The 11,782-nt window shown below is 39.8% G+C and overlaps 2 protein-coding genes across 2 annotated transcripts; both read right to left on the bottom strand.

Moving 5' to 3' along the window:
- Window positions 1–667: 667 nt before the first annotated feature.
- On the bottom strand, window positions 668–3,541 carry LOC115756351 (axial regulator YABBY 4). The gene is made up of 7 exons (XM_030696074.2): window positions 3,422–3,541; window positions 3,199–3,333; window positions 2,730–2,853; window positions 2,574–2,622; window positions 2,421–2,496; window positions 2,162–2,260; window positions 668–960 (listed from the first exon to the last, which is right to left on the bottom strand). Exons 1-7 carry the CDS (start codon window positions 3,500–3,502, stop codon window positions 880–882), a joined length of 645 nt encoding a protein of 214 aa, XP_030551934.1. The 5' UTR covers window positions 3,503–3,541; the 3' UTR covers window positions 668–879.
- A 7,578-nt stretch (window positions 3,542–11,119) lies between these two features.
- On the bottom strand, window positions 11,120–11,778 carry LOC115727550 (ubiquitin-40S ribosomal protein S27a). Its single transcript, XM_030657781.2, has one exon. The coding sequence runs from the start codon at window positions 11,728–11,730 to the stop codon at window positions 11,260–11,262; it is 471 nt and encodes a 156-aa protein (XP_030513641.1). The 5' UTR covers window positions 11,731–11,778; the 3' UTR covers window positions 11,120–11,259.
- Between the last annotated feature and the right edge of the window lie 4 nt (window positions 11,779–11,782).

Here is an 11,782-nt window from a genome sequence, read left to right as displayed (position 1 = left end):
AAGAGAAGTAGAGTTAAGCTGAAGAGTTTTAAGTTTGAATGATAAAATTGGTTCGCAAAGTAACGTGGCAAACTGTAAAACGTCTTAGCTTGAACAAGTGAACCATATTCAGCATTGTAACGAAAGAGTTTGCCACATCAATTTCTTAACTTTTCCCCTGTTAAATATGTCTTGAATTTTATGTAAGAGTTTGTCAACTCTCCGCATCACGAACTAAATCTCTATTGTGGTACAAATAGACCTCTATGGGGGTTCGAGGGCAACGCCCTCGAGAAAATTTTTTTGGACTCTATTTATATTGTGGCTAGGGTTTTTTCGTTTGGTATTGAGAATTTTCTTTACATGAGAGACTTGTGAGTCGTGTGCTTTTGTTCGATCGATAAGACCGACTTCCGTAATCTATACTCTATTTGATTATAGTGGAATCTTATTTTGCCTCGCCCGTAGACGTAGATCACCTTGATTGAACCACGTAAATCCTTGTGTTCTGTATTCGCTTTCGCATTTGTTACAACATCCCCAGAAGCTAATATTGTTATCTCTGCCAAAAGGTAAAAGGGGAAAAGAAACATGAATTGCAATGGACATAACTACGGAAATCACTTCCTCTACATGTTCTTTAGCGCGAAATGAAGACAACAAAACGGTCGCATTAGGACAAGAAAGCAAGATATACTGAACAGCTCAGTGAGTCACAGAAGTCTAGAACTCAACTTGAGTTCATCAGTGAGAGAGAGAGAGAGAGAGAGAGAGAGAGAGAGAGAGCGCTTGCAGTGAACCCTAACTTCCGAGAGAGCATCTAACCAGTTCATGTCATTAAGAGTTTCAGCAGTACTGAAAGAGAAAGTTTCTTGAAGAAGCAAACTCTCTCTCTGCAGTTCAATAATCAAAGGGCGTCTTTTCCCATATAAAATGCCGGGCCACCTTTCTTTCACGGAACCCTTTGCCTTCCCCGTTCGCCTGCAAAAGTTTTTCCAAGGCACAGAATCATGCATCCATTTTGGGTCATTTCCAACTTACGAGATGAGCAAAGAAGTTTGGATCTTTACAGTGTTTTCCAGATATGCCTCAATGGGTAACTCATAAATTTCACAACTGATGTTTCAACTTCTAGAAAATGACATTGGTCTTTATATTGAATGAGATTAGTGGTTTCCTTTTCTTGGACCCCTTTTGGATGATCAGTGGCTATCTTTTTTTATAGTTGAGACTCAACCGTTGAGTCAATTTGTGTGTTATAACTTTTTGGAATCCAACACTTTCATGGGTAATTTACAAGTCTCTCAGTTGTCGGTGCATGCTTGTTGAAGGAACTTGGACTTCTGTAATGCTTTAAAATTTAAGATGCTTTTGGAACAAACTAGTTGCCAGCTTGTCAACTAAAGAAATGGTGCAACATTTGATTGTATTTTGCTAATGAGCACTCCATGAGCCGTTTGTTAAGTAACCAACAAAGGAAACTTTACAGTTTTCAATGCACTGATTGCCCTCGTGTTATGCACAATCAGTGTCCTCAAAATTAAATATTCTAAATGAAGTATATATTTGACAAGACCCTATTTAGTTAATATCACTTTAGTTTGTGATTATTTGGATAAGAGTTCTATCAAAGTTTAGTACTTGCGAAGCTTCTAAGGACATCAATATCTTTTTCCCTATGGATCCATTTCAAGAACATTCTAACTAAGCATATGCTCAAAAAAGCCTCAAGGACCTACTACATTGTTAGGTAACAATGCAAACTGCTCGACCATAAGTGAGCACATAAACGAGCGGCCGGCACTACATGCTTATGTAGGAACATAGTTTGCATCATTAAAGGTGGTGTACAAATGAAAACTCGTGAAAATAAAGCTCACAAGTCCGAGCAGTTGGAATTTGGAGGTTGATGGAATTTCCTCTACTGCAATTTTTTCAGGACCATGTGCAGTTCTGTAATCCATATCAAATCTTATACACGAAGTTTTGTCTAATTTAAGATAAGATACAAAATAAAATTACTTCATCGTGGTTAAGATGTTGATGATTAGGATGTTATGCTTACATCGCATCAACAAATCACTTTGCCAATGAAATCAAACCGCAACTATTTAGCAAATATGTGCATTGCCCTTCCTAAGCCCTGATCTATATCACAGTTCTCTGCTAATAAATTTAGTACCTCAGTTGAATCATCAGAGATCCATTTCTCCCTCTCCACTTCCTGGTCAAAGCTCTCTTGGTTACCTCCTTTAAATTGATGTTGCGGAAACTGTGCCCACTGAAAATGGGAAATGTAACTCATGAAATCAGTTAATTAGGTGCAGTGCACAAAACTTTGGCTTGGAGCAACATATTTATTTTCACCTAAATTATGTTGAGTTGGAGGATATGGGAAGTGTAAATTATAGATGAATTCAGGGGGTCGAAATAGAAGTTACATTCTTGGCAGCTTGACTGAAGGCTTCTTTGTGAGGAATGTTTGGATTTTGAGCCTTGAGCCTCCTGATCTCTTCTCTGCAGCACATATTTACTTTAGATGTTCTAAAAATCTGTAATAGCCCACAGGTTTAACCAATAAACACTCGGCTTACTTGATGAAGCGGTTATAAGCAGATGGAGTCCTTTGTCTCTTCTCTGGTGCTGAATAAAGTTCAACAACATTGTTAGTGCCTCTGATCAACAGAAAAATCAACCAGACATTGGCATGTCAATGGCATGAACTTGACTTAAACGAGGAAGGTCCTTACGTTTGTTAACGACATGAGTTATGGAAATGGTCTCCTCATCTTCAATGTCGGGAGAATTCACGTAAGAAGGGCTGTACAGTTCCACATTTTTCTGGACTTCCATTTCTTGAAACTCTTCTTTTGGCTAGTCCCGGAAGTAAATATTGATTAGGATTGACAAGACGAGAATCGACTAACTCTAGAATGAACTCCAGGGACAGTGATGGGACAAAATTGATTCATGTTCAAACTATTCTTGGGGAGAGATGATAAAGTAGAATTTGTAAGGAGCTTCATCACAATATGCCTCTTCAATTGTGTATAAATATTCGATTATAATGCACATGACTAGGCTCTTAAAGACTTCATGTTCAAGAAAAAGAAGCATTATCTTGAGGATGTATAATTTACTGGTGAAGGCGTCAAAAGTACAATCAAGAAAGCTATATGAAGCATTTCGTTTCTGTCACAAAAAAAGAGTTATAAGTACCGCGTCGTGGCTAAGAGAAGCTAGAAGATGGAGAGGAACGAAGGAAGCTTTCATCATGTTGACAGAGAGGAGGCTTGTGCAATGACCACACCTCACTGTGACCACCATGGATAAACTGCTGCATGGAACACTTACCTGTGTGCATGATATAAAACACAGTGAAACAGAAAATTAACAACTGTAGTGTAACTATCTTTTCCATTGCATTTCTAAATACAATTACCAGTAAAATGGTGGTGCAGAAACCACATTGGACATAGCAAATCTGCTCAGAGAGATTTAGGAGGTGATCTATGGTTGCCATGAGAGAGAGAGAGAGAGAGAGAGAGAGAGAGAGAGAGAGAGAGAGAGAGAGCAATGCTTGTGATTGGAGATATTGCAATTTCCAGGAGAATTTATAGATGTGCTGCAGCCTGCAGGGCTCTTAAGTCCTATCTTCTTTGTTTCTTCCTTGATATATGGTGCTTATTACAAGGCTTTTTAAGTTTCTAGTTGAGGGCTGTATCATAGTAGACAATATTTTTGTTATGCCAAAAAGAGGTCAAAGGCTAGTTACCTCTTATAGAATAAGTTCTTCCTGAGCAAGAGCTTAAGCATTATTTCAGGATGTCTCAGCGATCTTGCCTAAGAATTAACGCACGACTTTACTAGTGTGTGACAGGCCCAAGAACCTAAAACCTAGTCAAGTCGCTCTCTTCTCTTTTGAACTTCCTCACAGTTTCAAATGATAAAAGGAACAGAGTTCTATGCAAGTAAAGCGACCTGTGCCTCTTTGTTTCATGGGTTGTTGTCTGTTTATTAACTCACCCCCATCTCTCAACGAGGCATCTGTGTTTCACTTTGACAGTGAAAGTGCACAGTGATTTCCATTTTAGTGGGGAGGGGCAGTCTCTAGAAGGGTGTCCAGACAAGGAAAATAGGAATCTTAGGATTTGTCTTTCTTGAAATTGGGCAAGTATAATTAACTTGCACCCCCTTCAACTTTCTGTGCAGTTGTTGTTCAATTGTTGCTTCACATGCATTAAGTTCAAGCAAATTCAATTTCCTTTTTCCCTTCTTTCTCAGTGGGAAAAGCTGGCTAACAGTCCCCATTCACATGCAAAATCTTGTCACCTTCACCTCTCATTCTTCATTCAAAAACCCTGTTACCGATAGTTTGACCGGCCAAGTGACCTAGGGAAGCTTATTAAATAGATCATACGGTCCAGTCGCATGGTAGAACTGACCAGCCATGCTCCATGGGGAACAAATTTCCTGGTGGTGAGTTGTATCAGATGGTATGACCGGGTTATAACCAGGAGACCGTTCCCTAGACGCGGAAGACTTGTTCCTAGCAACCTAATACGTCGTTCTCACACGGCGAGTCGAGTTGCAAAGAGCGAGCTAGGATTTAGGAGTGCATTAGGACCGTTCTTGTAGAGAAATGGAGTTTGCATGAAAGGCGCAGAAGCTCTTAATAGTTTAGACAATGATATTTTAAAAAAATCTGGCCTACGACTTTTAAGTAAGGGTAAGTTAGAGAGGGCCACGGGCCGGTTTGGGCCCGGAACCGGCCCGTTGACCAAGCCCGCCGGTTCCGAACCAAAACCAGCCCAACCTTCAAGGGCCGGTTAAGGTTCACCAAAGTTCGGAACCGGCCCGGAACCGGCAATTGGCCGTTAGGCTTAGGCCCAATGGCTTTTAAGCCTCAAATTTTGACTGTTGCATTGCAATGGTCCACCGTCCCCCACTCTTTTTTTTTTATTTTTTTATAATTTACTAAAACTATCTTAAATCTTTATAAATACCCCTCTCATCCTTTCATTTTTTCTCACAAATTCTCTCAAATTCTCTCAATTCACTCAATCCGCTCAATTCTCTCAATCCGGCTCAATTCTCTCAATTTTCCGAATCCGTTTTCTGCTCGATTTTCTAAAAAAAAATGACAAGTGGAAGCAGATCTGGTGACAAGGGAAAGAGCGCAATGCCGATGGGGAATTCTGATTATCCTCATGAATATGATGCTCATGAGTTTGCATATTGAGTAGACGATGATGTTAATATCAACGTTATTCCCAACGTCGAGCACGTCCCAACGCAAGAAAATCTTCATCCTTCTACGGACGTCGAAGAAATATCAATAACAAAGGAGCCGGAATGAGAGGGTACATCCAAGATATGGGAACACTTCATTAAGGAACATTTAGGCGAAAACAAGTATCAAGTAAAATGTAAATATTGTGGGACAACATACAAATTTACAGCTGGAGGAGGGTATGGAACATTTCAACGGCATCTAAGGTCGAAACATCCAACAAAAGTGGGGATCAACACCAACCAACAATAAATTTTCAGGTACATCAATTCTAGCACTTCTCCTTTATTTCGTTATAATGAAAAATTTTATAAAGAAGAATTAGCTAGATTTGCTGCCACCGAACATTTATCGTTTAATTTTGGTGAAAATTTTGGTTTTAATTATTTTATAAACACTGCATGTACTCTACAAGCATAACATGTTCCGAAGAATACGTTTAAACGCCAACTTATTGGGCTTTATAAAAAAGAAAAACAAGATTTGAAAAACTTTTTTATGAATTTTCATGGACGTGTGCATATAGGTAGTGACATTTGGAGTGATCATTGACAAACTCATTCTTATATGGGTATCACATGTCATTGGATAGGTGACGATTGGAATATTCAAAAAAGAGTTATTGCATTTCGAGTTTTTTATGATAAGCATACGACTAATAATATTTATACTGTAATTAAGCAAGTTTTAGAAAAATATGATTTGATTAATAAAAAATTTTCAGTTGATTTTGATAATGCCGCAGCAAATACCGCTTCTATTCCCGATTTAGAAAATATTTGTAAACCTATTTCTGATGGACAATTTTTTCACGTTAAATGTGTTTGCCATGTTTTAAATTTATGTGTACAAGATAGTTTACAAATTCTTGATTTTTTTTAGCCCAATAGAGAGCAATTCAATTTTTGTGAAAACATCCTCAAATTATGAAAGAATGAGGCAGATTTTGTAAAGCACATAAAAGAAAGCCAAAAAGATTTTCAAAAGATGTTCCGACTCGTTGGAATTCTACGTATGAGTTGCTTTATCAATCTTTTGTATATAAAGATTTATTATGCACGTTTATTTCGAATAATGTTTCTGAAATTAATTTATTCCCACAAGAGTGGGATATTTGCCAAAAAAATTTAAGTTTTTTTAAAAGTTTTTAACGATGCAATTTATACTTTATCATGTGTTTATTATCCTACTACACAATTATTTTTAATAGAGTGTATGAATGTTGCTGGTGTTTTTGAAGAATATGAAAAAAATGATCATTTAACTCCAACTATTATATCAATGCGAACAAAATGGCTGCATTATTATATTTCATCTTATTTATTTGGCTGCTTTTATTTTCGATCCACGTATCAAATTAGATGGTTTATGTGATTATTTGACTACGTATTATGAATGTTTTCATTTGAATGAAGTGGTAGATATTAGAGCTATACAAGCAATGGTTAAACAAACAATAGTATAATTGTATAATGAATTTTGTAGTAGATATAATCTAGGAGGTGATAGTAAAGCTTCCCAACATAGTGACGTACAAAGGGAGGACCTAGGTAGAATTAGTAGAGGGCACAAAATGTTGATGAGTAGGCAAAAAAGACAAAATGGAGCAGCATGTAATATTTCTAAAATAGATACCTATTTAACCTTTTTTTTTTAGTTTGATGTTTCCGAAGGCGGCACAAATTTCAACATCCTAGAGTAGTGGAAGAGATATTCAACCGAATTCTCAATCCCGGCTCTCATCGCAAGACAAGTTTTAGCAACTCATTGTTTAACAATTGCAGTTGAACAAGCATTTAGCGTTAGAAGCAACATTTTGGACGACCAACGTTCAAGATTACATCCGAATTCGGTAAAGGCTCAAGCTTGTGTCGATGATTGGACAAAGGCTAAACATCAACAACAAGAGACGGATCGCAATAATGAAGTCGATTTCTTCGATGATGATGGAGATACCATCGCCACAGTACTTGGAATAGGTAACGACGATTGAGGTAAGTTGGGGTTATCAAAGGTAACAGAATTACATAGGCTTTGATTCTTCTATCCCCAAGAAGATATGTAGGTACACATATATCTCAGCATCGTTGTTTAGCTTTATTCAGTATATAAATGTATACATCAACAAAAAATTATTCAGAACATGCATTGCCGCAGTTGCATACAACTATACAAGCATTAAGAGGTCGGCCAAAAGAACAAATGGTGGATTAGTCTAAAGAGGCCTAAGAAGTAAGAGAACCCATCCTCCTTTCCGAAGGCATTCCGCAATAATGAAACAAAGCATAAGTAATAATGGGTAGGACCGACTCCATGGATCCACTCGGAAACCGGACTGGTGGTTCGATTCTCGAGTGGGTCCATGGAACAAGCAGGTAGTTCACGGTTTCCATTTTGCAAAACCGATCCCATTTTGCGAAACCAATCCCTAGCGGTTGGTTCTCGATTCTAAAATGGGAATCACCTATCCCGGAATCGATCACCACTAGTGGGGGGCACACATCCCGACCATCTTTGAATTTCTTTTTCTTCTTTTCTAGTTTTTCTTTTTTCTTTTTAATCTTTATTCAGATTTTATTTGGGACAAAATACCCCAACTCCGATAGCGCAAAAAATCAAGTGCTTGTTGTCGGGCGAATATTATCCGACCGGTTAGCTTAGGCCTTTATTTTGAGACTTACTTATTCGCTTCATACCTTTATTTGAAACAATGTTCAATTTAGGTCTTCTTTTGATAAAATGACTTTACTTTAGACATCTATTTGAAAATTTTCCAAATATTTTTCTATGTAGCTTCTGTGACGTTACTATCTCACTTGTTCCAGCTATAGTCATGGACATGGAGTGTACTAATTCCATTTGCGGCCAAATTCCATAAAAGAAAACCTGAACTTTAAGTATAGTCCCAATTATATCCCTAACTTTTTTTTGTCAAAAAAAAAATCCTCAATTTTCAATTTAGTCCCAAATCTATCCTCAGTTAACTCTCTATCCAAACCACCATTAGTCATCTGACTTCCACGTAAGAAATAATTCCACGGCCCCTGCTGACTTGGATTTGAAGCAGTGTTCATCTTTACTATCCTCCCAACCCTCATCCTTTTTATTTTTAACGAAATGGTGAACTTTTTACTACACATCTTCCTCCTCTTCTTCTCACAAGATCCAGCGGAGAGGAGGAATCAAAAGCTTTCTTCGTCTCTGCTTCCAGATTTCTCAGCCAAGATTCTCAAGAAGATGCAGAAAATGGTTTCTCCATTATCGATTCTCGTCTGACTTGGATTTGAAGTACTGTTCATCGTCCCTATCTTTTTCTCTCTTTCATTTTTATTTTGCTTTTTCTCCTTTCTGAACCTGCAAAGCGTGGCCATTGGATACATTTGGAGGTTCAAATCCACGACTCAAGAACTCATTTTTATTACTCTCTATTACGAAACCCTCCGCAAGCAAGGACCGTGTATGTAATCCTTAAGAAAGGCAAAGTCTTTGCTCGTTCGAGCTCGAACCCAAATCAACCCTCTTCGTGATTCCCATGTAACCGAGCTTAACCTTCCTTGCCACCATCTCTTCGCTGACGAACTGCGTCGAGACCTCCTTAGCCTACAGAGGAGGTGGACGAAGGAGGCCGCGAAGGCGAGGAGCGCGGCGAGATTCGGTGTGGAGAGGAGGTAGAGTGGGGAGGAGGAGTGGATCTTCTTGCGTTAGCGGGAGAAGAGATAGTAGAAGACGATGAAGAAGACGAAGATGACGGAGGCGTTGACAAAGTAGAGGGAGGGCGGGACTCTATGTCGTCTTGTTAAGCTTCGGTGATGTTTCTGTTGTGGTCCAAGTTCTGACCACGCTTTGACTTGCAGGTTCAGAAGGAGAAAAAGAAAAAAAAGGAAAAGATTTGGATAAGGGTTGGGAGGATAGGGACGATGAACAGTGCTTTAAATCCAAGTCAGCAGGATGTGTGGATTTATTTCTTACGTGGAAGTCAGATGACTAACGGTGGTATGAATGGAGGAGAGTTAACTAGGGATAGATTTCGAATTAAATTGAAAGTTGAGAATTTTTCTTGAAATAAAAAAAAAAAGTTAGGGATATAATTTAGACTAGACTTAAAGTTCGGGAATTTTTATGGAATTTGGCCTTCCATTTACCATCTGAAAAGGTAGATTATATCACTACTTGGAGGTTTTCAGAGCCTAGAAGAATTTAAGAGCCAGGTTTCGGCAACGTGATCTTCCTACTTCGATTCCAAAACAATTTCCTCTCATTTGCACAATGTCTAAGCATAGTCGATGCAGAGGCATAAGATCCTGGTACCCGCATGCATTGTATAAATGAATCGAAAGAAGAATGCTTGGCTCACTCTTCGTGGTCTTTGACCCCCTCAGCCACCGACTCCATGCAAAGGTTGATCTCGGAATGGAGGGAAGTTCGATTCTTTGGTTTTCCAGTCTCGTTCGCAGACTCTTGTCCAAAATTGTAACTTGACGAAATCACGACCTTTTAGGGCATAAACAAAGTTCTTCCGCACTAGGCCGGAGGCTAAGAGGAGAAGCAGCAACGAATTCAACAAAACTTCAAGAAGCCTATAGAAACACGAATGGGTGAAAAGGCTCGGTAAGATCTCCGTTCTAATCGAATGGTCCGATGTTATGAGATAGCAACACCAAGAGGAGCACTTTAGGGACGAAATTCGATTCCCTACCTACATCCACTAGTGACGGGTCAACGAAAGGAGGAAGGGATACCTGAGAACAGTGAATCTTAAACTGAGTGACTGAGGGAAGTAAAATAGAGGCAGAGAAGAAGAAATCTACATCTTCAGTCAAATTTAACATATGCTTCCACCAGGGATATTATGTGCAAAGGAAGCACCTTCAATGTGTCAATAACCAGATTCCCAAAACCAACTATCGGAAAGATGCAACGGTAAATATCCACCGTAAGCCTTTCCTCGTTTGAACCTCTAAAGAAATAGGGGTTCTCGATACTTAAAGACAAGGAAAATTTGTATCATCGTCTTTAGCTACTGTCTTATGAAAGCACATTGCCTGATGGGTAAAGCAAATGAAAGGGCCAGAATCGTTTCTGCTCTAGCTTTATGTCATCTTGACTTAAATATACAACACCCAGAAAGTCTTCCCACCTCCAGATTTTCGCTTTGAACAAACCAAGAAACCACGATCTATCAAAGAAAGGCAGAGTGGAAAGGAAAGAAATGCCTACATATTCTATAGAACTTGCCACAAAATGATGACAGAACAGAATTATGCAAGGACGATACTGATCTGAAGGAGCCTAAAACGAAAGGTCATACTAAGCATCCTGTGCAATCAAACAATCAAATTCGACCAACAAATGCAATAATGGCCTCAAACTTAGTCTACAGCATCAACCGGCAATTTGGTTTTTTTCTCCAATCACAAGTTGAAGAGCGGTATTCTCCGGATTGATCTCAGAAAAGTCCCACACATGCCTCCCCCACCCCCAATTCAGGCGGTTCATGCCAACAATATGTTCACCCTCACAAGCATTTTTCCCGCATATTGCTGCTATTCTAGCGAATATATTACAACCTACGAAGATTTTGCACCACCCTGCACAAATGGTCAGCTACTGATTGGTACTGGATGAGACACTGCAGGTTGCTTCGCAATGAATGTCAAGGGCAACCTTAAGAACTAGTCTAAGTTTACCCACATCGGATCATTTCATCACTCATTTGCAACATCAAATCGACCAAGTTCGACTGCAGGAAGAAAATCGAACAACTTCATTCAAAGCACTATTGACTGTCAATAGAGGCAATTCTGCTCGAGAAAACATAACAAGAACCAATTATAGAGATTAGAGTATCAGCGAGCAAACGAGCAAATGTATTCATCAAAAAGCAAATGTCTTGACTTAGCCACAAATCAAAACCCAGAAGGGAACATGTAAATCCTCGGAAGCTGTAAACATAGATAGACGCTAAAAGAAAAGGGTAAACATAGTCATCAATCACCACCGGCCTTTTGGTAGACATAGGTGAGGCCGCACTTGCCGCAGTAGTGGCGGTCGAAGTGGTTGGCCATGAAGGTGCCGGCGCCGCACTCGGCGTTGGGGCACTCCTTGCGGAGGCGCTGGACCTTGCCGGAGTCGTCGACCTTGTAGAACTGGAGGACGGCGAGCTTGACCTTCTTCTTCTTGTGCTTGATCTTCTTGGGCTTGGTGTAGGTCTTCTTCTTGCGCTTCTTGGCGCCGCCGCGGAGGCGGAGGACAAGGTGGAGGGTGGACTCCTTCTGGATGTTGTAGTCGGCGAGGGTCCGGCCGTCCTCGAGCTGCTTGCCGGCGAAGATGAGGCGCTGCTGGTCGGGAGGGATGCCCTCCTTGTCCTGGATCTTGGCCTTCACATTATCGATGGTGTCGCTCGACTCGACCTCGAGGGTGATGGTCTTCCCCGTTAGGGTTTTCACGAAGATCTGCATCGTTCCTTCGCGACGCAGGAGACGGCGGTTTAGGGAGGATGAAGAAGCGTGT

Source organism: Rhodamnia argentea, chromosome 6, assembly GCF_020921035.1.
Source record: "Rhodamnia argentea isolate NSW1041297 chromosome 6, ASM2092103v1, whole genome shotgun sequence".
NCBI lineage: Eukaryota > Viridiplantae > Streptophyta > Magnoliopsida > Myrtales > Myrtaceae > Rhodamnia > Rhodamnia argentea.
The sequence above is the reverse complement of the archived record's forward strand: the minus strand, read 5'-3'. Positions and strand labels throughout refer to the sequence as shown.